The sequence below is a fragment of the Thunnus maccoyii genome, chromosome 20 (assembly GCF_910596095.1).
Source record: "Thunnus maccoyii chromosome 20, fThuMac1.1, whole genome shotgun sequence".
Taxonomy (NCBI): Eukaryota; Metazoa; Chordata; class Actinopteri; order Scombriformes; family Scombridae; genus Thunnus; species Thunnus maccoyii.
The window spans coordinates 2,303,531-2,330,253 of NC_056552.1; the positions used below are offsets into that span (position 1 = coordinate 2,303,531).

At 38.7% G+C, this 26,723-nt stretch overlaps 4 protein-coding genes across 9 annotated transcripts; all 4 read left to right on the top strand.

Moving 5' to 3' along the window:
- The first annotated feature begins 114 nt into the window (after window positions 1-114).
- On the top strand, window positions 115-7,238 carry LOC121887157 (hydroxycarboxylic acid receptor 2-like). Of its 2 annotated transcripts, XM_042397769.1 has the most exons (6): window positions 115-552; window positions 1,015-3,831; window positions 4,268-4,369; window positions 4,468-4,902; window positions 5,744-6,402; window positions 7,154-7,238. In XM_042397769.1, the coding sequence occupies exons 4-6, from the start codon at window positions 4,483-4,485 to the stop codon at window positions 7,161-7,163; spliced, it is 1,089 nt and encodes a 362-aa protein (XP_042253703.1). In that variant the 5' UTR covers window positions 115-552; window positions 1,015-3,831; window positions 4,268-4,369; window positions 4,468-4,482; the 3' UTR covers window positions 7,164-7,238. The 2 variants fall into 2 exon arrangements, with proteins under 2 accessions (XP_042253703.1, XP_042253702.1); XM_042397768.1 differs by having other exon boundaries at window positions 4,268-4,902.
- Window positions 7,239-8,840: 1,602 nt separating this feature from the next.
- On the top strand, window positions 8,841-15,268 carry LOC121887161 (hydroxycarboxylic acid receptor 2-like). Of its 3 annotated transcripts, XM_042397774.1 has the most exons (4): window positions 8,841-9,067; window positions 9,953-10,892; window positions 11,559-12,156; window positions 13,012-15,268. In XM_042397774.1, the coding sequence occupies exons 3-4, from the start codon at window positions 11,776-11,778 to the stop codon at window positions 13,687-13,689; spliced, it is 1,059 nt and encodes a 352-aa protein (XP_042253708.1). In that variant the 5' UTR covers window positions 8,841-9,067; window positions 9,953-10,892; window positions 11,559-11,775; the 3' UTR covers window positions 13,690-15,268. The 3 variants fall into 3 exon arrangements, with proteins under 3 accessions (XP_042253708.1, XP_042253709.1, XP_042253710.1); XM_042397775.1 differs by lacking the exon at window positions 8,841-9,067 and having other exon boundaries at window positions 9,417-10,305; XM_042397776.1 differs by lacking the exons at window positions 8,841-9,067; window positions 9,953-10,892 and having other exon boundaries at window positions 11,356-12,156.
- Window positions 15,269-17,916: 2,648 nt separating this feature from the next.
- Window positions 17,917-18,520, top strand: LOC121887332 (stonustoxin subunit beta-like; the record flags this gene model as incomplete). Its single annotated transcript, XM_042398064.1, has 1 exon — window positions 17,917-18,520. A coding segment is annotated over one exon (585 nt), but the record flags the coding sequence as incomplete, so codon positions are not given.
- Window positions 18,521-19,760: 1,240 nt separating this feature from the next.
- On the top strand, window positions 19,761-25,803 carry LOC121887159 (hydroxycarboxylic acid receptor 2-like). 3 transcript variants are annotated; one of them, XM_042397773.1, is made up of 4 exons: window positions 19,761-19,832; window positions 20,019-20,869; window positions 22,095-22,690; window positions 23,534-25,803. In XM_042397773.1, exons 3-4 carry the CDS (start codon window positions 22,310-22,312, stop codon window positions 24,209-24,211), a joined length of 1,059 nt encoding a protein of 352 aa, XP_042253707.1. In that variant the 5' UTR covers window positions 19,761-19,832; window positions 20,019-20,869; window positions 22,095-22,309; the 3' UTR covers window positions 24,212-25,803. The 3 variants fall into 3 exon arrangements, with proteins under 3 accessions (XP_042253707.1, XP_042253706.1, XP_042253705.1); XM_042397772.1 differs by having other exon boundaries at window positions 19,793-20,869; XM_042397771.1 differs by lacking the exons at window positions 19,761-19,832; window positions 20,019-20,869 and having other exon boundaries at window positions 21,612-22,690.
- The last annotated feature ends 920 nt before the right edge of the window (window positions 25,804-26,723 follow it).

The window sequence follows — 26,723 nt, forward strand, 5'->3', positions numbered from 1 at the left end:
CGTTGGGAAAAGGGAGGTGATGTTATGCTTATAGCTTCAGAGACCTAGACACCAATCTATAGATTATGTAGACATGGCAAAATACTTTATGAGTTTTTGCTTATTATGCATTCTATGTATTCTATTTTCACTGTAATCATCAGACGTTTTGTAGCAGTTTGTTAGACGTCAGCGAGTCTGTACTGCTTGTTAGATAGTTATCAATTTGCGTTACCAATTGAAAAATGACCAGCATTATATGTTCAGTAAGAGGGTGCCATAACAACTCGAAGTAAAGACAGGAGTTTTTACAGAAAGAATGTTTTGAACATCAACCTCAACTTCAGTCTTAGTGCACCTGTTGAGCTCCGTATGACCTGCAACCACCTCTGAAGGAGGACGAAGCTCTGAGACTCTGGTTGAATGCTTTGAATCTGAAAAACCCACGTCTTTTTGTGTGTTCCTTCCACTTTGTAGATAAAAAGCCAACGAAAGAGTATACCTACCCAGAGAAGTGGCTTGGCTATGAAGCTCCTTTGAAGAAACCACATTGGGTGCTAGTCAGGCAGTCAGGTATGTAAAATTATCAATTGTCAGGCTCCTCTGTTTACACTGGTTTGTCAAAAGTATGTGTACAATTTGTAACGATAATGACAATAATAATGCGAAAAAAACAAAAGCTGTACTATAAAGTTTGTTATTAAATTAATTCAGCATTCAATTTAAGCATTCAGTAGTTAATACTTCAAATTATACTTATGAAACGTTAACACCAGGAAATAACATATACCTACTAATGTATACACCTTGCATATATATAGCTGTTTGTAGGGCCAAATATATATAGCTTATAATGACCACAATCTGTCAAAGTACAAATCAGATCATTTGCCATCATTGTGGATAATTTGATAGTTATGAAAATGTCTCATTTACAGAAGTCTACAGTGGGGAAATTATTATATTTGTTTGTAGGCTACATGTTGTTAATGAAATACAATTTACTATTTTACTAAATTACATTGCAACACCCAGCATGGAGCATGAAGCCATGGATCTGGATGTGCCAAACTCCCAGAGTGATGTTGGGTGCCAGTGGGATGACCGCACACTTGGCAACCATGGCTACAGTTCAAGTCTCCCCCTGATGCCCTTGCCCACCACTGCTGACCGCGGAACACAATGTGCCGAGCCTCTCTTCAAGACTTCAGGAGGACCGAAGCTCTCTCTCTGCTCTATACTGGCTTGTCGCTTGCTGCCTTTTGTTCAGTGGCTGAACACCTTATACCTTTCTACAAAGGAAGCTTCCAGCTCGACCCAACAGACCAGCTTCTGATGACTTTGATGAAGTTGAGGCTTAATCTGCTCCGGGATGACTTGGCTGAAAGATTTAATGTGTCTCAGAGTGTTATTAGCCGAGTATTGAGCTACTGGATTGACCTCATGGAAGAAAATATGAGGGAATACATTCCTTGGCTTCCAAGGGAAACTATCCAATGCTACAATGCCCCAGTGCTTTAAAGAACACTACCAAGGCACAACTTGCATCATAGACTGCTCCAAGACCCCCCTCTAAAAGGCCAGGAATCTGGATTCCTGGGGAGAGTCTTTTAGCCACTACTATGCCCAGAACACAGTCAAGTACCTGGTGGCAATTGCACCCTGTGGCCTAGTAATGTTCATCTTCCCAGCTTACGGAGGTAGTAGTAGTGACAAATTCATTACATCCGACTCGGGGTTCCTGGAATACCTGTGTCCAGGAGATGAGGTCCTGGCTGACCATCCGTGACCTGCTCTGTGAAAGGAAGGTAAAACTCACAGTACCTGCCTTTACTGAATTAGGGCCGCAGCTTTCTGAAGAAGACACCACCAGCACAAGGAGGACTGCTAATATGAGAGTTCATGTGGAATATATGAATATATGCATTATATGCAGATTAAAGCACTCTAGAATTATTTCACAGGTTGTGCCAATAAACCTTGCACCAAAAATTGACAAAATTCTGAGAATTTGTGCTGTCCTGTGTAACCTGCAAGGTGACATGATTCATGAAGATGCTGAGTGAGATAGACTGAAAACTGTTCAACTGTGATGTTATTCACAAAAGACATACAAGAAATGTACAGTAAAACGTTAAAATTATAACAAAGTTTATTAAAGACATACTAATTTCAACAGCATTCAACAATGAAATAGATTTTTTTTAAACTGCTTGAATGTTTTGTATTAAAGCAGTTTTGGCATTACAGTTTTAATTTTGTTTCTGCAGTTTATTTTGTCAATTGAGAAACTAATGATGTTTTCAACACATACAAAAGTGTCACATTTTCATCTGCAAACATTTATTTTTATTAATATTACCAAGTGGGCTTTATTTTCCATCTTATGTTACATTGGCGTTGTGGTCAGTGGTTGTTAGGTTTGAGAAAAAAGACTGTGGTGTGTGGGTTTTGTAACCCCCACAGTGCCACTAAGGTTGTTTTTCACATTTCACATTGTGTTTCACATTGAATGTGAAACACTTTTGACCTAAATGTTATGTTGTATAATGGTTAAGATAGCAGCAACCATTGCAGATATTTTATATTTTAGCTAAATAGTGGTAATATGGCTAAAGTTAGGAGCTTATGTTACAGGTATTTTACATTTAACTGAATGTTAGCCTTCAAGATGTCTAAAGTTAGGAGCTAATGTTACAGGTACTTTACAGTTTAGCTGAATGTTTGTATTCATAATGTCTAAAGTTAGGAGCTGATGTTACAGGTACTTTACATGTTAGCTGAATGTTAGCATTCATGATGGCTAAAGTTGGGAGCTAATGTTACAGGTACTTTACAGTTTAGCTGAATGTTTGCATTCGTGATGGCTGAAGTTAGGAGCTAATGTTACAAATATTTTACATTTTAGCTGAATGTTAGCCTTCATGATGTCTAATATTAGGAGCTAATGTTACAGGTACTTAACATGTAAGCTGAATGTTAGCCTTCATGATGGCTAAAGTTAGGAGCTAATGTTACAGGTACTTTACATTTTAGCTGAATGTTCGCATTCATGATGGCTAAAGTTAGGAGCTAATGTTACTGATATTTTACATTTTAGCTGAATGTCAGCCTTCATGATGGCTTAAGTTATCAGCTAATTAGCAACTAATGTTGCAGATATTTTACAGTTTAGCCGAATTAGTCTGTATGATAGTTACAGATAGCAGCTAATGTTACAGATATTTTACATTTTAGTTGAATGTTAGCCTGTATGATAGCTATTGTTATCAGCTAATGTTACAGATATTTTACATTTTAGCTGAATGCTAGCTTTTTTGATGCAGCTAAATTTATTGGCATTTAATCACTTTCTATTTACCTTAGCCTTCATAATGGCCAAGACAGTGCAGCATTGCATTATGTGCTTTGTCTTTTATGAAATTATGAAATTATGAAAAAAAGAAAAATAGGTTCCAGTTGAAGTATTAACAAGTTATGCCAGCCTTACATCAAATGACTTTTCAAACAATTTCACTGTTGCAGTCAAATTTCCAATGTCAGAATAAAATCATGAAAGTTTTGCTAGAGTTGTGGCGTGTTCCCGTCATCTCAATTGTTTGGTGTAAGTTGGTCATTAGTTGTGGTCAGTGACTTCTAAATACAGCACTTCACCAAAAAGTCAAATGTTTCAAGAAGTGCACTTCGCCCAAGATATCTGATCTTGCACAACTGTCTTCAAGCCTGCTTGAATTGCGAGCATGATAAACAACACGGGAACACCCTCCTGTGAGAAAAATAAATAGACAGACCAAAATTATACATCACTTCATTTCCTCCTCCAATGTGATATGAATGACACACAGCGGACTGGTGAGTTCTGCATATTTACTGTATTTAATGTTTAAACTTACATTTAGTTTTATTTATATTGGATTTCAATTATACATAATCCATTATTTACATTTTTATATTATATATATATTACAATTATATTTAACCTTTTTATAAAAGTTACTTTTTTAATAGGAAACTTTTTGTGCAACATGCCAAAGTACATATCCTGAAAAGATTCTTTACTGATCCAGTTTGCTATTTAATGTTTTGATAAAATATTTTTTATTATTACTTATTTTAATATTTGTAATGTATTAAAATGCTTTTCAAATACTTTCAAATATGCTCTTGTGTCACACCGCTGGCACAAATTTAACACAGAATGTCTTTTTATCTGATCTGTAGAAAAGTTGAAATGGGTTATGTACAAATACAAATGTTCTCTGTTTTACTCTTTTCTCTTTTTACTCAGATGTCATTCGAAAGAATAAGGAAGAGGGTTGAAAAGGGGAAGTGGCAAATTCTTAAAGTAATAGAGCTGACCCACAACTGTTTTTAATAGAAGCACCTAAAAGTAATCTCCTTTTTAGATTGTCTTTCCAAAATTTTCCATCTCTCCAAATTTCCACCAATTTTCTCTGTTTTGGTTAAAGTTAATAACACAACTTTAAGATTTAATTTGTCAGAATGATATCTGAAGATAACAAAAACTTCACCATGACAATGTCAAACTCCACAACTCCAATTCCTGGTGATGGAGGCTGCGGCGGAGGTGGCTGCCCACCAGTCCGTAGTCAACTGGAGGGTGCCATCCTGCCCCCTGTTATCACCATCGACGTCATACTGGGGCTGCTGGGAAACATAGTTGCTCTGTGGATCTTTTGCTTTAAACTGAAGGCCTGGAATATCAACAACCTGTTCCTCTTCAACCTGGTTATCGCCGACTTCCTGGCTCTCGTGAGTCTTCCTCTCAGGATCGATGACTTTCTCAGAGGCCACTGGGTTTTTGGTGATGGCTTGTGCAGGATCAACCTCTTCCTGATGTATTCCAACCGCTCAGCCAGCATCGCGCTCATGACCGTGGTGGCAATTTACCGTTACTTTAAGGTGAGGAAAGGAGTATACACATTATATTATTGTCCACACTCTGATAAACCTGAAAATGCTGTTAACATTTTTTTCATACTGAACACTTCAGTAGGTCATCTATATTATAGCATAATACCAAAACCCTCAATAATGTTGTAGTTTTGGGGCGTTGCTTAAAAAATAAACATGAAAAACCGAATACACCAGCAAGTGATGAGTTTATCTGGTGTGATCACATGATAAGTCAAGTACATTTTTATTAATATAGCCCAAAAACATAAATCACACATTTCCTTTACAATCTGTACATCATCTGTCCTCACTGTGAATTCAGAAAGAACACCAAGCAAAATTTTAGGAGGCAAAGTCAAAGAAAAACAAGACTTAACGTATTTTTCACCCAGCGTGCTGAAACTGACACAAGGACATGCCTCATCAAGTTGATGTTGTTTCAAGTTGTGGCAGAACTTGCCTGAGAATCATCACATTTTATTGTTTTCTTCAGTATCAAAGTAATCTAGTGATAGTTGTCTGTACATTATTGGCTACACTGCAAACAGGAACTGCTAATAGCTGTTGTAAAGGAGACTAGAGTGAGAACAACACCAGTAGGCTGAAGGGGACAAAACACAGTAAAGAAAGGATCAACATCGGATTGACTTTATTATAATCCTTTAAAATATGCCTGGATTGCCCAGCTCTGATTCTTAGGATTGGCTTAGGACATCTGTAATGCTAATTTAGACTGTGACTCTATCAAATCACATTGGCCTCCAGGAAATGACAATATAACATCAGCTCATTGATACATTTTTGTTCTAATTGAGGCAAAATGATCATCTCTGTCCTCTTGTTCCAGGTGGTCCACCCTCACCACTGGTTCAACCGTATGACCAAGAGAAAGGCTGCGTACGTGTTGCTGTTTGTCTGGCTGTTGGTCATCAGTCTTTGGGCTCCCATACTGGCTAACAACCACATCAAAGGCAGCAGCAACAGCACCCAGTGCTTATACCTCACTTCTTCACTCACCATCTTGGTCAAAATGCACCGCATCGTGGCGGTGCTGGAGTTCATCATCCCACTGGCCGCGCTACTGTTCTGCTCCATCCGGATTTCCAGCTTTCTGAGGCAGCGGCAGATGGGAAAACTTGAAAAGGGGCGCAAGGCGATGAGGGTGTGCAACGCCATCGTCGCTGTGTACATAGTGTGCTTCTTACCGACCATGGTGACGACCATCGGGCTGAGGGTCATCCGCTCGTACCGCCCACAGGACTGTGCCACCCTCTACACTTTCACCAAGCTCACCATCGTGTCTTTGGGGCTGAACTTCCTGAACTCGGCTCTGGACCCCATCTTGTACGTCTTCTCCAGCTCCATGTTCAGGAGGGCACTCTGCAGCTTGCTTCCCCATTTCCTGCGCTGCGGTCAGGACGCAGGCGATGTAGAGGAGACTGAAAGTCAGTCGACCACCGAGCAGGAACTGAAATCCGTGAGGGCTGACAAAGGGAATGAAGCCATGTAATAAGCTTTTCTAACAATAACAATGACTTGATCATGTTTTATTGTCTATTATCATAGTTTCTTCAATACAAACTCACTTATGTATGTAAATATACTTCAAACTTCTGTGGTTGAAGAGATTAAAGATGTGTGTTTTAATTATATGTATAAAAAGTTTGGAAATTGGAAACGCACACAATCAGATATTGTGTGCGTTAATGAAAGCCTAATTACTTAATGTATGTTTGTAATAATTGTTTTTACCTACCTTCCCATTCATTTTAAAAAGAAAGTGTGTCCATACATTTGACTGGTACTGTATATGCAAGCATATATTTAATGCACGTTTCTTTCCACATTTCAACCTTCTTTGTCACTGGTGGTGTAAATTCTATCTGTTTACGCCTGGAGGCATTTGTGTGATTATTTTTATTTGTGTGACCCTCCCTGACATGCATATGCAAAAACAGGCACAAAGGCCTTAGTAAATCCAGCGCTGTAACTTTAAAAGATACCTCCTTGATATGTCTGACTCAGACTGCTGAAGCCTCATATTGAATTGTGGTCAGTGTGGAAAGGAGGAACAAATTATCGATGCAGTGCAGTATGTATGGGCATGTGAGTATTGTTTTAAGACAGACTTGAAAAATCTGAGCCCACCCTTTTAGATATTTTTGTAATTATAAGCAAATGTAACTTGTGAATCATGACAAATACTGTAAATGGATTAAGAATTGTAACCATGGTCACGTCTTGCTCTCTCCATCAGATGCCTGTGATCTCACACTGGATCCAGACACAGCAAACATCGAACTCACTCTGTCTGAGGGCAATAAGAAGGCAACGCACGGAGCAAGGCAGTCGTATCCTGGTCTCCCACAGAGATTCGATTACTTTCATCAGGTTATGTGCAGGGAGGAGCTCACTGGGCGCTGTTACTGGGAGGTGGAGTGGAGTACTGGCAAAAGTGAAGATGTGGCTGTGGGTGTTAGCTACAAAGGAATATTTAGGAAAGAAAAAGATGACCAGTGTAGGTTTGGAGGGAACGTCATGTCCTGGTGTTTTGGCCACAGGTGGTGGAACCCATCAGAAGCTACACTCTATGAAGAGCACAATAAGCAGTGCTGCAATCTCCCTCTTCCCTCTGTTGGCTGCACCCGACTTGGAGTGTTTCTGGACTGGCCTGCTGGCACTCTGTCCTTCTACAACGTCGTATCTGACACTCTGAGTCACCTCCACACCTTCTGGGCCTGTTTACCCAGCCTTCTTGATTGGGCGTGAACACAATTATGTGTACCTGACTCTGGCACCACATGAGTCAGTTCAAATTTGAATACAAAATGATTTTAGATACATTTTTACAAATTTTAGCTTTTGATTTCTACACATTTCTTTCCTGTATTCTTTTAGTCTGTTAACCTTGGCCATCTTGATTTTCCTTCTATAATGGCTGCTGATGCTGGCGTGTGCTCATGCACTACTGGACCTTAGCTGCCTTTGACATAATCAGTCACAGCATTCTGTTATATCTGGGATATCTTTTTTCTGAAATCGAGAAATAAGTCAAATGTATGTTACATGATCTATAAATAAAAACAAGATTTACAAATGTGTTTGTAGATTTGTGGGTAATTTATGGTGTTATGTGTCCACGTTTGAAACATTAGAGTTTCTAATACTTTATTTCCATTTTGAGACCTTTTCTTTACCACAAATATTGATCTTTTTACACCACTACATATGTCTGACATCTGAAATTATCAAAAAGAACTATTTTCTGAAGATAAAGGCCTTTTCTGTTGTGTTGTTTCCCCCCCTTAGTTTAGCCTGGTTGACTTATCATAATAGTCATTCTCATGTAGAGGCTCTAAGATAAAGTCATATTACATTTCTGTTCATCATTTCTGTTTCTGTGACTTGATGATGTGATGCAATATCCTTTTGCATTTTCTTATCTGATGTTTGAGGAAACATGTTGAAACAGGAAACCCTCAAGGGTTAAAGCCCAGTAATCATGGTTTGCACTGGGGAGGGGCTTATCTTTTTTATTTTGGCTTAGGAGAGAAACATACAACTTTAAATGGCTGCATTTAGTATTTATTTTAAATATGTTTTTTTCTTTTGAAAATACGTGTTTTACTGCTGTATGGTGACGGGGCTCACAAAACATTTCTGAGGAAATAAACCCTTCAAACCTGCCTATTCAGTTTGTGTTGGAATGTGAAGGGTTAAATGAAAGAAGCCTCTAATAACAGCCACTGTGCCAGCTGATATTATTCTCGCCGTTGCTGCCACTGTTGTTTATGTTACTTTATTTGGGGAAAACAGTCGTTAATATGCACGTCACTAATGTTGGCTGTGTGTACACTGTGGTGTGTTTGTGTGTGTATGAGAGAGATGTGTAGGCTTATTAAATGTTGGTTTTGTGTGGTAGGAGGGTGGCTGTCATGCAACCATATTCTGCTGAAGTGCACACAGCTTGTGTGATGATGTAATTATTTCTAAGGAGGATTTCCATTTTTCCTAAGAGCGTCTCATTCTTGACTGCATCACTGTCATGCCAGCAATGACAGGAAGGGAAACCCTCTCATGTGATATTGCTCAAGTCCCTCACTATGTGCAAACTTGCAGAGTAAGGTCAACAGGTCATGGCAGAGGAGCAGTGTGCACTTCAAGAGTCAAGGTCAGGTCACAACAGAAAATTTAAAAACTATATAAAGAAAGACAAAAGACAAACAGTGCAACAACATTTGAACAGGCCGGAGGTCATTTCCCATTTCGTCCAGTAGATCTTTAACTCTTCATGCAGTTATCAGCTGGTAAAATCATGTTTCAAAACTTCAAATCGCAGTGAAACTGGAATCGTTACTGAACCTGTCTGACAGCGGGCAGAGCTGCTCCGACAGTTTCTGATTACACTGTGATTGCAGGGCGAGATCTGAGGAGGATTTTGGTTGTTTTTGTGGCTGCCAGCAGTGTTTCCTCCCGCGGACATTTGCAGATGGAGAGATTTTCTTCAGCAGGCCAGCACTGCTGTTAGCTGCTGAAGCTAAAACTGCATATATTTCAAAATGAGTCAGGGCTGGGGGAGATTGGCATTAACATTCTACCATTTATATACATTTCATGACGTAGAGAACTCCCAAATGGTTGACTGTATGACAGCATTGGCCAAGCCTTTTCAGGGCTTATTATAAACAGCAGATGACAGGTTAAGCCATTTTCAAACCATGAAGTGCCAGTTTTTATAAATTTAAAGTTTATTTAAAATGTCAATATTAACACCAAGATTGGTGTGTTTCATTAGAGTACAGTCATATAATTTAGTTTACCGCTCAAAAAACATGTTTTAGTGTGCAGTACCTTTAATTAGACAAAGTAAATGATTAATGTTATGGCACTTGTTCATTTTACCTTAACATTAGCTTTCAGCTTTCAGCTTTTCAGCTTTTAGCATCTAACCGATAGGCTGGCTTCTGTCAGCTAACGTTGCTAGCATGGTACCATCATGTTAGCCTGTATGTCGACCAAAGCTAACAGCTAACATTGATGTTTATTCATTTGGCAGATGCTTTTGTCCAAAGCGATGTACAAATGAGGTACACTCCAAACTACAGTCAATCAAGGAGAAGCCTCTACACTAGCAGAAATGATTTTATGAGAGAAATCCTAAGAGGGATGGAGAGACGGAGAAAGAGCATATTAAGTGAATAATCTTGGAAGAGGTAGGTCTTTGTCTTGGTTTTTGAGGACAAAGGGGGAATGTGCCTGCTGACATAATGGAGTTCAGCACCTTGTTTCACCACCAAGGGACCAAACTGGAGAAGAGTTTGGATTGAGATTTCCTCCCTCGCAGTGACAGTAGGACTAGTCGTTACTTGATCATAGAACAAGAAGGTGCATTAAGCTGAAGGAGCTCAGGTAGGTGGGTGTTGTGCTTGTTGGAGCTTTAGTGACTTGAATTTAATGTGAGGAGAGGAGGAGAATCATGAAAAGTGGAGTGACATAAGCTGTTTTTGGCTAGTTCAAGACCAGACATACTAACATCATTTATATTTTTCATTTGACCTAAATGTCCTGTTGGTTTAAGTTAGCAGTGACCATTGACCAATGATAGCCTTCTTATGGCTAAAATTGTTAGCGAATTAGCAACTAATATCTGTTGCAGATATTTTACAGTTTACCTGACAGTTTCATGATGACTACAGTTAGCAGATATTTTATATTAGCTGAATGTTAGCCTTCATGATGGCTAAACTTAGGAGCTAATGTTGCAGATATTTACTATTTAGCTGAATGTTTGTCTGTATGATGGCTGATGAGAGAAAGAGTCTTGGACTTCAGAATATCTGATCTTGCATAACTCTTCACGCCTGCTTGACATGCAAGCATGATAAAAATCAACAACACAGGAACATCCTCTCGTGAGAAACATAAATTCACAGACCAAGGTCATACATCACTTTATTTCCTCCTCCAATGTGATATGGATGACACACAGCTGACTGGTGAGCTCTGGATATTTACTGTATTTAATGTGTAAACCTACATTTACACATAAACCATTACTTTTATATAATTACATTTAACTTTGTTATACATGAGTAATGATAAGTTACTTTTTTTAATAGGAACATTTTTAGTTTATACATATATTTTCAAATGCTTATTTTCACAGCATTAGTTTAGTTGCAAGTTTAGTAAAATATTACTACTATTTACTAATACTATTTTTTGCTGTTTTCTAATGTTAACTCTGGAAAAATATTAGATAGAGCAGACTAGACTTAGACTGCTGTATCATATTTTCAAGTTTATTTGTGATAGAATATGTTTCTCTTATATGTTTACAGTTATATTTTCTTGGAATTTGGATTTTGAAATCCAAAATGTCCAAATGTAGAGTATCTTTAAAACTTTAAAATTCAAAATATACCATATGTCATTGTAATAAACAACTTTTAGTAAGACTTTACTGGTCCAGTTTGCCATTAAATGTTTTGGTAAAATATTTTCATTATTATTTATTAAAATGCTCTTCAGATACTTTAGCATTATGCTCTTGTGTCACACCTCTGACACATATTTCCCACAGAATGTCTTTTTATCTGAACTGTGGAAACTGTTGCATGTACAAATGCAAATGTTCTCTCTTTTTTTTCTCTTTCATGCAGATTACATTCTATAGAAATAAGGAAGAGGGCTGAAAAGGGGAAGTGGCAAATTCATAAAGTCATACAACTGTTTTCTTCATTCTTATTTAGTCTTATATGTCTTTCCAAAATTTTCCACTAAATTGATTTGTCTATTTTGGATGGACTAAAGTTAATAACACAATTTTAAGATTTAATTTGTCAAAATAATATTAGAGAGTATAAGGAAAACTTCACCATGACCATTTCAAACTTCACGACTTCAATCTCTGGTGGTGGAAGCAGCAATGGCAGTGGATGCCCACCAGTTGATGATTCACTGGAGGCTTTGATCCTGTTATCAGTCATCATTGCACTGGGACTGCCAGGAAACGTAGTTGCTCTGTGGATCTTATGCTTTAAACTGAAGGCCTGGAACCCCAACAACCTGTTCCTCTTCAACCTGGTTATTGCCGACTTCCTGGTTCTCATGAGTCTTCCTCTCAGGATCGATGACTTTCTCAGGAGCCACTGGGTGTTTGGTGATGGCTTGTGCAGGATCAACATCTTCCTGGTATTTTCCAGCCGCTCAGCCAGCATCATACTCATGACCGTGGTGGCAATTTATCGCTACTTTAAGGTGAAAAAAGGAGAATACATGTTATATTATTGTCCACACTCTGATAAACCCGAAAATGCTGTTAATGTTTTTAGAACACTTCAGTAGGTCATCTGTTTTACAGCATAATACCAAAACCCTCATCAATGTCAATTGATTAGCTTTCCAGTAGTTTTGAGGCCTTTTTAAAAAAGATAAACATGAAAAACTGAATGCATCAGCAGGTGATGAGTTTATCTGGTGTGATCACATGATAAGTCAAGTATATTTTTATTAATCTAATAAAGCCCAAAATCATAAATCACACATTTGCTTCACAACCTGTACATCATCTGTCTTTACTGTGAATTCAGAAAGAACACAAAGCAAATTTTGAGGCGGCAAAGTCAATGGAAAAACAATACTAAAGGTTTTTTTCACCCAGTGTGCTGCAACTGATGCAAAGACAGGCCTCAACAAGTTGATGTTGTTTCAAGTTGTGGCGGAACTTGCCTGAGAATCATCACATTTTAATGTTTTCTTCAGTATCAAAGTAATCGAGTGATAGTTGTCTGTACATCATTGGCTACACTGCAAACAGGAACTGCTAATAGCTATTGTAAAGGAGACTAGAGTGAGAGCAACACCAGCAGGCTGAGGTGAACCAAACACAGTAAAGAAAGGATTGACATCTGACTGACTTTATTTTAATCCATTAAAATACGCCTGGATCACCCAGCGACTGATTCTTAGGATTGGCTCTAATTGCTAATTTAGACTGTGATTGTGACTCCATAAAATCACACTGGCCTCCAGGAAATGACAATATGACATCAGCTCTTTGACTCATTTTTTCTGTAATTGAGGCAAATGATCATCTCTGTCCTCTTGTTCCAGGTGGTCCATCCTCACCACCGGTTCAACCGTTTGACCAAGAGACAGGCTGCATACATGTTAGTGTTTGTCTGGCTGTTGGCCATCAGTCTTTCGGCTCCCATACTGGCTTACAACCACATCAAAAGCAGTGCCAACAGCACCCAGTGCTTATTCTTCACTTCTTCTTCATTCACCAATCTGGTCACCATGCACCGCATCCTGACAGTGCTGTTGTTCATCATCCCGCTGGCCATGCTGCTGTTCTGCTCCATCCGGATTTCCAGCTTCCTGAGGCAGCGGCAGATGGGAAAACTTGAAAAGGTGCGCAAGGCGATGAGGGTGTGCAACGCCATCGTCGCTGTGTTCATAGTGTGCTTCTTACCGACCACGGTGACGACCATCGGGTTGTGGGTCATCCACTCGTATCACTCCCTTGACTGCACCATCCGCTACACTTTCATCCGGCTCACCATTGTGTCTGGGTGGCTGAACTTACTGAACTCGGCTCTGGACCCCATCTTGTACATCTTCTCCAGCTCCATGTTCAAGAAGGCGCTTTGCAGCTCGCTTCCCCGTTTCCTGCGCTACGGTCAGGTCACAGGTGATGCAGAGAAGACTGCATCCTCAACTGAAAGTCAGTCGACCACCCAGCAGGAACTGAAATCCATGAGGGCTGACAGAGGGAGTGAAGCCATGTAATAAGCTTTTCTTCTATGACTATGACTGGATCATGCAGCACTCTGAAAAATCCTGTTTTAATGTCTTTGATTTTCGTAGTATTTTGCACTGAATTGTCTGCTTGTTTTGTGTGTTTTATTAGCTGTTTTTATGCTGTTGAAGCTTTGTTGTACATAACACATTAGATTTTCAGTTATCATCATTTATTAAATCCAAACTCAGTTATGCTTGTAAATATCCTTCAAACGTCTGTGGTTGAACAAATTACAGATGGGTGTTTTAATTATATCTATATATTGAACCTTTAAAACTTTGAATTGCCTTCAAAAAGTTTAGATATTTAGAAAAAATACACATTATGTGGCAGTGTCACAGTTCCACAGCTGCAGTGAAGGAGGGTGAAATCATTTATCCAGGAGTTGCTGCAGTGCTCACCAACAACCACCAGGTGGCACATGTGAGCAGTCCAGATGCGGTCTGTCAGTCTCTCTGTAGGGTAGTCAATACAAGCTCGGCAAGCAGACACAACAGGGGAACATAGAAATGTCATGAAAGTATTTGGGAATTAAACATAATACTTACATATATTTTCTGCCAGGCCTGTACAGTATACTTACATGTTACACAGTTTTAATTTCAGAATGGACATTTGTGTAATTATATCAAAACCAACCATCCATCCACACAGTTTAGACCTCAATATATGAAACATGGAAATTTGTCTCCCCCGATATTTGTAATTGACTGGACATCAGATTCTTTTGTTCTCCTCAGTATTCAGAGTTAAACTGACTCCAAAACACGTTGGATGTGTATTATTCACAGAAAACCTGCTTTGTCTCGTTTGTGTTGATGTTCAGCAACAGTGAAAAACAGCTGTGAGCGCGGTGCCAAAACTTTGGGTCCATCCTGTAGGTCCTGTGGGCTGCCACTGCTTCAGCATTTTGAGCATATCCCCTCATATTTTTGCTCCTTAAAACTGGTATTTTAATGTAACAGCATAACTTAATGTGGAGTGTCGGAGGGAGGGGGAGAAATATGGTGCTGCACATAACAAGACACATACAGGCCATGGATGTATTTTAAGATCAATAAAATTATTTTTAAAGTGAGTGGAGCAGTTACTGCAGCTGTCACTAGTGTTTATAACCATAAGTGTGTCTTTAAATTGAGAGTGATGTCTTTGATTTTTGTAGTATTTTGCACTGAATTGTCTGCTTGTATTGTATGTTTTAGGTTTTTTATACTGTTGAAGCTTTGTTTTACGTCTGTGAACTTTGTAAGCACATTAGATTTTCAATTATCATAATTTCTTAAATCCAAACTCAGTTATGTATGTAAATATACTTCAAACTTCTGTGGTTGAAGAGATTACAGATGTGTGTTTTAATTATACGTATTTATCGAACCTTTAAAAGTTTGATTGCCCTCAAAAAAGTTTGGAAATTTAGAAAAATACACATAGATTTGCTGTGCATCATCTTAGACAAATTGATGTAAATTAATTTGTAAATATGTCTATATAGATATCTATATATTGAGTCATGGATGTACAGAGAACTATCACTGGATTACTTTGATAAAAAATGTTCTGATTCTCTGTCAAGTTCTGCAGCCTCTTTTTTCTCTGATTTTTATATGGATTTTTTGAGGTTTAAGCAATGGATATCAGGGATAATGATATCCTCAGGAAGTGTGGGTCACACCAAATGATATCAGTATGTGTTTCATGTCTGTGTGGTATGATCTGAGTTATGACTGTAAGAAGGAGGATGATTTTTGACCCAAATTCATCTCAGTGTCTTTGCCTCACCTTCAACTCTCCAGCGCCCCCCTGGGGAGGCTGTTGGTAGTTACAGTGTTGGGAAAGGTGGGGGGCTGACTTTTTGTTAAACTTCCTGGAGTAAATTTCTTTTAGTAAAATGCATAGATCGCTATCTTCAAAATCTCCTCTGTTAAAAGATAAACTTCACAGGCTTAAGAACTATTTGTTGTTTCAGTAGTTAATCAGTACCTAATAACTAACCCTGGCACTGTGTCACAATTTGGTGACATCTAAAAATGTCTTCTCAAAAGGCATTTGAGTACATATTTGCTAGGTTACCATCCAAATGTACTGCAAAATTTCCAGAATACCGGCAAAAGAAAACTTAAAGATTCAGTGTGTAGAATTTAGTGGCAACTAATCATTGTGTTTTCGTTACCTTAGAATGAGCCCTTTATATCTACAAAGGGAGTGGGTCCTCTTCCACGTAACCCACCATGTTTTTACAGTAGCCCAAAACGGACAAACCAAAGGCTGTATTCAGACCAAATCAGGCATTGCGGCCCACCACCTCAGGGTTGAGCAGAGATGTGTGGGAGTGTGGGCCTGTTTGTGCTCTAGAACGTAACCGCTGTGAATCAATTAGAAAATAACGTTTTATTGATCTGATTCACCGACTTTATATCTACCACAGCCCCTCTCTTCATTCACTCTCTAGCTCACTTTACCTCAACTGCTCTTTCTCTTTCTTGCTGGTGTTCTCAGCTCTCTCTCTCTCTCTATCTTTTTGTCTCTTGTCTTTTTTAAAATGAGTTTTTCAGCTCTGATCAGTCTTATAGCCGGCTATGATTGGCCACCACTGCGTGACGTCGGGTTGAAGAGGACACAACGAGATGCTGTCATTAAAAGGTTGGCAGTTAAAGCTCAAACGATGGAAAACCATGTGGAAAACATGATGGAAATATGACATTTCTGTTTGTTTCATGCATTGATATGAAGAAGGTTACAGTCTCCTCATCGCTCCACACAGATCTGATGTTTTTACAATATTTTAAGATTTCTTCGAATTTTCAGCGTTTCCACTCAGGTTTCATTATGCGTAAATTGAGAAAGCAAACACATCTAATGTCTATCTTGTCCCCGTGATGGAGTGTACATAACAATTATGCCCCCTGACCGCACACACATAACCAATATAAAAACAGTCCATGGACCAAAAAAGGTTGGGAACCCCTGGTTTATACAATCACATTGTGGGGACTCTCCTTTCTTATGGGGACAAAACTCAAGTCCCCATAATGTAAATCATTCAATTTTAGGGTGCAGACTGGGTTTAAGGGTAAGGTAAGGTTATGTTAAGTCTCCAGGAAATTAATGTAGGTCAATGTAATGTCCTCTAAGTAATGGAAACTGTACATGATTGTGTGTGTTGGTGTGTGTGACCCACCCCTCTCCTGTTGCTTCGCACACACCTGCTTCAAGCTTTTCGCAACATTATAAAGGTGGCACCTCAAACCACGCTGCTCATTTCAGAAGGTGGTGTGGATGCTGACAGTGACATGTTCCTTCTTGATGAAGAGTTTGATCATGTCAGTTTATTTAGAAATGGCTCCAAAGACTAAGAACAGTGATCACATTTTCAGTCTCCGGAGAGTAGTTCTGTGTAAGGCAGATGCCACTGAGCATGTGCAGAAACATGGTTCTGGATCTTCACAAGCTTGTTGTGTTATATCACAACCTCTTGACTTTATGCTAAAGTTATTTACAATGTAGTACGAAGTCAAGAGGTTGTGATATGAAGCACTGTTTTCTAAGTACAGTGCTTGTAACCTAGAAAGTGTTATTAGTACTTAGATCTAGAATAAAAATAAATAAATAAAGACAGAGATGTTTAGTTGCAGTCTGTATTGATTTTATGGTTCAAATTCAAGTTTGATGTTTGACAAACCAAAACTCCAGGTCCATGACTTATTTGTGTTACAATGATCAGATATTGTGTGCGTTAATGAAAGCCTAATTGCTTAATGTATTTTTGTAATAATTGTTTTTACCTACCTTCCCATTCATTTTAAAAAGAAAGTGTGTCCATACATTTGACTGGTACTGTATATGCAAGCATATATTTAATGCACGTTTCTTTCCACATTTCAACCTTCTTTGTCACTGGTGGTGTAAATTCTATCTGTTTACGCCTGGAGGCATTTGTGTGATTATTTTTATTTGTGTGACCCTCCCTAACATGCATATGCAAAAACAGGCACAAAGGCCTTAGTAAATCCAGCCCTGTAACTTTAAAAGATACCTTCTTGATATGTCTGACTCAGACTGCTGAAGCCTCATATTGACTTGTGGTCAGTGTGGAAAGGAGGAACAAATTATCGATGCAGTGCAGTATGTATGGGCATGTGAGTATTGTTTTAAGACAGACTTGAAAAATCTGAGCCCACCCTTTTAGATATTTTTGTAATTATAAGCAAATGTAACTTGTGAACCACGACAAATACTATAAATGGATTAAGAATTGTAACCATGGTCACGTCTTGCTCTCTCCATCAGATGCCTGTGATCTCACACTGGATCCAGACACAGCAAACATCGAACTCACTCTGTCTGAGGGCAATAAGAAGGCAACGCACGGAGCAAGGCAGTCGTATCCTGATCTCCCACAGAGATTCGATTACTTTCATCAGGTTACGTGCAGGGAGGAGCTCACTGGGCGCTGTTACTGGGAGGTGGAGTGGAGTACTGGCAAAAGTGAAGATGTGGCTGTGGGTGTTAGCTACAAAGGAATATTTAGGAAAGAAAAAGATGACCAGTGTAGGTTTGGAGGGAACGTCATGTCCTGGTGTTTTGGCCACAGGTGGTGGAACCCATCAGAAGCTACACTCTATGAAGAGCACAATAAGCAGTGCTGCAATCTCCCTCTTCCCTCTGCTGGCTGCACCCGACTTGGAGTGTTTCTGGACTGGCCGGCTGGCACTCTGTCCTTCTACAACGTCGTATCTGACACTCTGAGTCACCTCCACACCTTCTGGGCCTGTTTACCCAGCCTTCTTGATTGGGCGTGAACACAATTATGTGTACCTGACTCTGGCACCACATGAGTCAGTTCAAATTTGAATACAAAATGATTTTAGATACATTTTAACAAATTTTAGCTTTTGATTTCTATACATTTCTTTCCTGTATTCTTTTAGTCTGTTAACCTTGGCCATCTTGATTTTCCTTCTATAATGGCTGCTGATGCTGGCGTGTGCTCATGCACTACTGGACCTTAGCTGCCTTTGACATAATCAGTCACAGCATTCTGTTATATCTGGGATATCTTTTTTCTGAAATCGAGAAATTAGTCAAATGTATGTTACATGATCTATAAATAAAAACAAGATTTACAAATGTGTATGTAGATTTGTGGGTAATTTATGGTGTTATGTGTCCACGTTTGAAACATTAGAGTTTCTAATACTTTATTTCCATTTTGAGACCTTTTCTTTACCACAAATATTGATCTTTTTACACCACTACATATGTCTGACATCTGAAATTATCAAAAAGAACTATTTTCTGAAGATAAAGGCCTTTTCTGTTGTGTTGTTTTCCCCCCTTAGTTTAGCCTGGTTGACTTATCATAATAGTCATTCTCATGTAGAGGCTCTAAGATAAAGTCGTATTACATTTCTGTTCATCATTTCTGTTTCTGTGACTTGATGATGTGATGCAACATCCTTTTGCATTTTCTCATCTGATGTTTGAGGAAACAATTTGAAACAGGAAACCCTCAAAGGTTAAAGCCCAGTAATCATGGTTTGCACTGGGGAGGGGCTTATGTTTTTTATTTTGGCTTAGGAGAGAAACATACAACTTTAAATGGCTGCATTTTGTATTTATTTTAAATATGTTTTTTTCTTTTGAAAATACGTGTTTTACTGCTGTATGGTGACGAGGCTCACAAAACATTTCTGAGGAAATAAACCCTTCAAACCTGCCTATTCAGTTTGTGGTGAAGGATTAAATGAAAGAAGCCTCTAATAACAGCCACTGTGCCAGCTGATATTATTCTCGCCGTTGCTGCCACTGTTGTTTATGTTACTTTATTTGGGAAAACGGTCGTTAATATGCACGTCACTAATGTTGGCTGTGTGCACGCTGTGGTGTGTGACTGATTCTTAGGATTGGCTCTAATTGCTAATTTAGACTGTGATTGTGACTCCATAAAATCACACTGGCCTCCAGGAAATGACAATATGACATCAGCTCTTTGACTCATTTTTTCTGTAATTGAGGCAAATGATCATCTCTGTCCTCTTGTTCCAGGTGGTCCATCCTCACCACCAGTTCAACCGTTTGACCAAGAGACAGGCTGCATACATGTTAGTGTTTGTCTGGCTGTTGGCCATCAGTGAGTAATGTTATGGCACTTGTTCATTTTACCTTAACATTAGCTTTCAGCTTTCAGCTTTTTAGCTTTTAGCATCTAACCGATAGGCTGGCTTCTATCAGCTAACGTTGCTAGCATGGTACCATCATGTTAGCCTGTATGTCGACCAAAGCTAACAGCTAACATTGATGTTTATTCATTTGGCAGATACTTTTGTCCAAAGCGATGTACAAATGAGGTACAATTTTAGCGCTTATTAAGTAAGTAATCTTCGAAGAGGTAGGTCTTTGTCTTGGTTTTTGAGGACAAAGGGGGAATCTGCTTCCTGACATAATGGAGTTCAGCACCTTGTTTCACCACCAACGGACCAAACAGGAGAAGAGTTTGGATTGAGATTTCCTCCCTCGCAGTGACAGTAGGACTAGTCGTCACTTGATCATAGAACAAGAAGGTGCATTAAGCTGAAGGAGCTCAGGTAGGTGGGTGTTGTGCTTGTTGGAGCTTTAGTGACTTGAACTTAATGTGAGGAGAGGAGGAGAATCATGAAAAGTGGAGTGACATAAGCTGTTTTTGGCTAGTTAAAGACCAGACATACTAACATCATTGATATTTTTCATTTGACCTAAATGTCCTGTTGGTTTAAGTTAGCAGTGACCATTGACCAATGATAGCCTTCTTATGGCTAAAATTGTTAGCGAATTAGCAACTAATGTTGCAGATAGTTTACAGTTTACCTGACAGTTTCATGATGACTACAGTTAGCAGATATTTTATATTAGCTGAATGTTAGCCTTCATGATGGCTAAACTTAGGAGCTAATGTTGCAGATATTTACTATTTAGCTGAATGTTTGTCTGTATGATGGCTGATGAGAGAAAGAGTCTTGGACTTCAGAATGTCTGATCTTGCATAACTCTTCACGCCTGCTTGACATGCAAGCATGATAAAAATCAACAACACAGGAGCATCCTCCTGTGACAAACATAAGTTCACAGACCAAGGTCATACATCACTTTATTTCCTCCTCCAATGTGATATGGATGACACACAGCTGACTGGTGAGTTCTGTATATTTACTGCATTAAATAGGTATTCTATGTTTTAACACTTTGTTTTTATTTTGTTTTATCATTATTATTATTATTATTATTATTATCATTATTTTTCAGTATGTATTCTTTTCTTATGTGTCAGTGGGTTTTATCTTCCATTGTCAGAATAAAATCAAAAGTTTTGCTAGAGTTGTGTCACGTTCCCGTCATCTCAATCGTTTGGTGTAAGTTGGTCATTAGTTGTGCTCAGTGACTTCTAGAAAGAGTACTTCACCGAAATGTCAAATGTTTCCAGAAATAGACTTCACCAAGGATATCTGATCTTACACAATCTTACTCTTACTGTTCACGCCTGCCGGACGTGTCGGGGTGATAAAAATTGACAACACAGGAACATCCTCTTTTGAGAAACATAAATTCACAGACCAAATTCATACATTACTTTATTCCCTCCTCCAGTGTGATATGGATGACACACAGCTGACTGGTAAGCTCTGGATATTTACTGTATTTAATGTGTAAACTTACATTTACACATAATCCATTATTTTTATATAATTATATTTAACTTTGTTATACATGAGTAATGATAAGTTACTTTTTTTAATGGGAACATTTTTAGTTTATACATATATTTTCAAATGATTATTTTCACAGCCTTAGTTTAGTTGCAAGTTTAGTAAAATATTACTACTATTTATAATACTATTTTTTTTTTCTAATGTTAACTGGAAAAATATTAGATAGAGCACACTAGACTTAGACTGCTGTATCATATTTTCAAGTTTATTTGTGATAGAATATGTTTCTCTTATATGTTTACAGTTGTATTTTCTTGGAATTTGGATTTTGAAATCCGAAATGTCCAAATGTAGAGTATCTTTAAAACTTTAAAATTCAAAATATACCATATGTCATTGTAATAAGCAACTTTTATTAATACTCTAAAGATACTTGAGCAATATGCTCTTGTGTCACATCGCTGCAGAAAAGTGGAACTGGTTCATGTACAAATGCAAATGTTCTAAGACTTTACTGGTCCAGTTTGCCATTAAATGTTTTGGTAAAATATTTTCATTATTATTTATTAAAATGCTCTTCAGATACTTTAGCATTATGCTCTTGTGTCACACCTCTGACACATATTTCCCACAGAATGTCTTTTTATCTGAACTGTGGAAACTGTTGCATGTACGAATGCAAATGTTCTCTCTGTTTTTCTCTCACGCAGATTACATTCTATAGAAATAAGGAAGAGGGTCGAAAAGGGGAAGAGGCAAATTCATAAAGTCATACAACTGTTTTCTTCATTCTTATTTAGTCTTATATGTCTTTCCAAAATTTTCCACTAAATTGATTTGTCTATTTTGGATGGACTAAAGTTAATAACACAATTTTAAGATTTAATTTGTCAAAATAATATTAGAGTATAAGGAAAACTTCACCATGACCATTTCAAACTTCACGACTTCAATCCCTGGTGGTGGAAGCAGCAATGGCAGTGGATGCCCACCAGTTGATGATTCACCGGAGGCTGTGATCCTGTTATCAGTCATCGTTGCACTGGGACTGCCAGGAAACATAGTTGCTCTGTGGATCTTTTGCTTTAAACTGAAGGCCTGGAACCCCAACAACCTGTTCCTCTTCAACCTGGTTATCGCCGACTTCCTGGTTCTCATGAGTCTTCCTCTCAGGATCGATGACTTTGTCAGGGGCCACTGGGTGTTTGGTGATGACTTGTGCAGGATCAACATCTTCCTGGTATTTTCCAGCCGCTCAGCCAGCATCATACTCATGACCGTGGTGGCAATTTATCGCTACTTTAAGGTGAAAAAAGGAGAATACATGTTATATTATTGTCCACACTCTGATAAACCCGAAAATGCTGTTAATGTTTTTAGAACACTTCAGTAGGTCATCTGTTTTACAGCATAATACCAAAACCCTCATCAATGTCAATTGATTAGCTTTCCAGTAGTTTTGAGGCCTTTTTAAAAAAGATAAACATGAAAAACTGAATGCATCAGCAGGTGATGAGTTTATCTGGTGTGATCACATGATAAGTCAAGTATATTTTTATTAATAAAGCCCAAAATCATGAAAATCACACATTTGCTTCACAATCTGTACATCATCTGTCTTTGCGGTGAACTCAAATTTTGAGGCGGCAAAGTCAATGGAAAAACAATACTAAAGGTTTTTTTCACCCAGTGTGCTGCATCTGATGCAAAGACATGCCTCAAGTTGATGTTGTTTCAAGTTGTGGCAGAACTTGCCTGAGAATCATCACATTTTAATGTTTTCTTCAGTATCAAAGTAATCCAGTGATAGTTGTCTGTACATCATTGGCTACACTGCAAACAGGAACTGCTAATAGCTATTGTAAAGGAGACTAGAGTGAAAGCAACACCAGCGGGCTGAGGTGGACAAAACACAGTAAAGAAAGGATCAACATCTGACTGACTTTATTTTAATTTCTTAAAATACGCCTGGATCACCCAGCGACTGATTCTTAGGATTGGCTCGGGACATCTCTTATTGCTAATTTAGACTGTGACTGTGACTCCATAAAATCACACTGGCCTCCAGGAAATGACAATATGACATCAGCTCTTTGACTCATTTTTTCTGTAATTGACGCAAATGATCATCCCTGTCCTCTTGTTCTAGGTGGTCCATCCTCACCACCGGTTCAACCGTTTGACCAAGAGACAGGCTGCATACATGTTAGTGTTTGTCTGGCTGTTGGCCATCAGTCTTTCGGTTCCCATGCTGGCTTACAACCACATCAAAAGCAGTGCCAACAGCACCCGGTGCATATTCTTCACTACTTCTTCATTCACCAATCTGGTAACCATGCGCCGCATCCTGACAGTGCCGTCGTTCATCATCCCACTGGCCATGCTGCTGTTCTGCTCCATCCGGATTTCCAGCTTCCTGAGGCAGCGGCAGATGGGAAAACCTGAAAAGGTGCGCAAGGCGATGAGGGTGTGCAACGCCATCGTCGCCATGTTCATAGTGTGCTTCTTACCGACCACGGTGACGACCATCGGGTTGTGGGTCATCCGCTCGTATCACCCGCAGGACTGTGACACCCTCTACACTTTCATCCGGCTCTCCATTGTGTCTGGGGGGCTGAACTTACTGAACTCGGCCCTGGACCCCATCTTGTACATCTTCTCCAGCTCCATGTTCAAAAAGGCGCTTTGCAGCTCGCTTCCCCGTTTCCTGCGCTGCAGTCAGGTCACAGGAGACGCTGAGATGACTGCATCCTCAACTGAAAGTCAGTCGACCACCCAGCAGGAACCGAAATCCATGAGGGCTGACAGAGGGAATGAAGCCATGTAATAAGCTTTTCTTCTATGACTATGACTGGATCATGCAGCACTCTGAAAAATCCTGTTTTAATGTCTTTGATTTTTGTAGTATTTTGCACTGAATTGTCTGCTTGTTTTGTGTGTTTTATTAGCTGTTTTTATGCTGTTGAAGCTTTGTTGTACATAACACATTAGATTTTCAGTTATCATCATTTATTAAATCCAAACTCAGTTATGCTTGTAAATATCCTTCAAACTTCTGTGGTTGAACAAATTACAGATAGGTGTTTTAATTATATCTATATATTGAACCTTTAAAACTTTGAATTGCCTTCAAAAAGTTTAGATATTTAGAAAAAATACACATTATGTGGCAGTGTCACAGTTCCACAGCTGCAGTGAAGGAGGGTGAAATCATTTATCCAGGAGTTGCTGCAGTGCTCACCAACAACCACCAGGTGGCACATGTGAGCAGTCCAGATGCGGTCTGTTTGTCTCTCTGTAGGGTAGTCAATACAAGCTCGGCAAGCAGACACAACAGGGGAACATAGAAATGTCATGAAAGTATTTGGGAATTAAACATAATACTTACATATATTTTCTGCCAGGCCTGTACAGTATACTTACATGTTACACAGTTTTAATTTCAGAATGGACATTTGTGTAATTATATCAAAACCAACCATCCATCCACACAGTTTAGACCTCAATATATGAAACATGGAAATTTGTCTCCCCCGATATTTGTAATTGACTGGACATCAGATTCTTTTGTTCTCCTCAGTATTCAGAGTTAAACTGACTCCAAAACACGTTGGATGTGTATTATTCACAGAAAACCTGCTTTGTCTCGTTTGTGTTGATGTTCAGCAACAGTGAAAAACAGCTGTGAGCGCGGTGCCAAAACTTTGGGTCCATCCTGTAGGTCCTGTGGGCTGCCACTGCTTCAGCATTTTGAGCATATCCCCTCATATTTTTGCTCCTTAAAACTGGTATTTTAATGTAACAGCATAACTTAATGTGGAGTGTCGGAGGGAGGGGGAGAAATATGGTGCTGCACATAACAAGACGCATACAGGCCATGGATGTATTTTAAGATCAATAAAATTATTTTTAAAGTGAGTGGAGCAGTTACTGCAGCTGTCACTAGTGTTTATAACCACAAGTGTGTCTTTAAATTGAGAGTGATGTCTTTGATTTTTGTAGTATTTTGCACCGAATTGTCTGCTTGTATTGTATTTTTTAGGTTTTTTTATACTGTTGAAGCTTTGTTTTACGTCTGTGAACTTTGTAAGCACATTAGATTTTCAATTATCATAATTTCTTAGATCCAAACTCAGTTATGTATGCAAATATACTTCAAACTTCTGTGGTTGAAGAGATTACAGATGTGTGTTTTAATTATACGTATTTATCGAACCTTCAAAAGGTTGATTGCCCTCAAAAAAGTTTGGAAATTTAGAAAAATACACATAGATTTGCTGTGCATCATCTTAGACAAAAGTGTGACAAAAGTGATGTAAATTAATTTGTAAATATGTCTATATAGATATCTATATATTGAGTCATGGATGTACAGAGAACTATCACTGGATTACTTTGATAAAAAATGTTCTGATTCTCTGTCAAGTTCTGCAGCCTCTTTTTTCTCTGATTTTTATATGGATTTTTTGAGGTTTAAGCAATGGATATCAGGGATAATGATATCCTCAGGAAGTGTGGGTCACACCAAATGATATCAGTATGTGTTTCATGTCTGTGTGGTATGATCTGAGTTATGACTGTAAGAAGAAGGATGATTTTTGACCCAAATTCATCTCAGTGTCTTTGCCTCACCTTCAACTCTCCAGCGCCCCCCTGGGGAGGCTGTTGGTAGTTACAGTGTTGGGAAAGGTGGGGGGCTGACTTTTTGTTAAACTTCCTGGAGTAAATTTCTTTTAGTAAAATGCATAGATCGCTATCTTCAAAATCTCTTCTGTTAAAAGATAAACTTCACAGGCTTAAGAACTATTTGTTGTTTCAGTAGTTAATCAGTACCTAATAACTAACCCTGGCACTGTGTCACAATTTGGTGACATCTTCAAATGTCTTCTCAAAAGGCATTTGAGTACATATTCGCTAGGTTGCCATCCAAATGTACTGCAAAATTTCCAGAATATCGGCAAAAGAAAACTTAAAGATTCAGTGTGTAGAATTTAGTGGCATCTAATCATTGTCTTTTCGTTACCTTAGAATGAGCCCTTTATATCTACAAAGGGAGTGGGTCCTCTTCCACGTAACCCACCATGTTTTTACAGTAGCCCAAAACGGACAAACCAAAGGCTGTATTCAGACCAAATCAGGCATTGCGGCCCACCACCTCAGGGTTGAGCAGAGATGTGTGGGAGTGTGGGCCTGTTTGTGCTCTAGAACGTAACCGCTGTGAATCAATTAGAAAATAACGTTTTATTGATCTGATTCACTGACTTTCTATCTACCACAGCCCCTCTCTTCATTCACTCTCTAGCTCACTTTACCTCAACTGCTCTTTCTCTTTCTTGCTG

Bases quoted from the DNA above. Each gene is read 5' to 3' on its own strand.
- LOC121887157 (XM_042397768.1), top strand. From the start codon at position 4,483: ATGATATCTGAAGATAACAAAAACTTCACCATGACAATGTCAAACTCC. The intron at 4,903-5,743 runs GTGAGGAAAGGA...CTCTTGTTCCAG, and splicing joins CAATTTACCGTTACTTTAAG to GTGGTCCACCCTCACCACTG.
- LOC121887161 (XM_042397774.1), top strand. From the start codon at position 11,776: ATGACCATTTCAAACTTCACGACTTCAATCTCTGGTGGTGGAAGCAGC. The intron at 12,157-13,011 runs GTGAAAAAAGGA...CTCTTGTTCCAG, and splicing joins CAATTTATCGCTACTTTAAG to GTGGTCCATCCTCACCACCG.
- LOC121887159 (XM_042397773.1), top strand. From the start codon at position 22,310: ATGACCATTTCAAACTTCACGACTTCAATCCCTGGTGGTGGAAGCAGC. The intron at 22,691-23,533 runs GTGAAAAAAGGA...CTCTTGTTCTAG, and splicing joins CAATTTATCGCTACTTTAAG to GTGGTCCATCCTCACCACCG.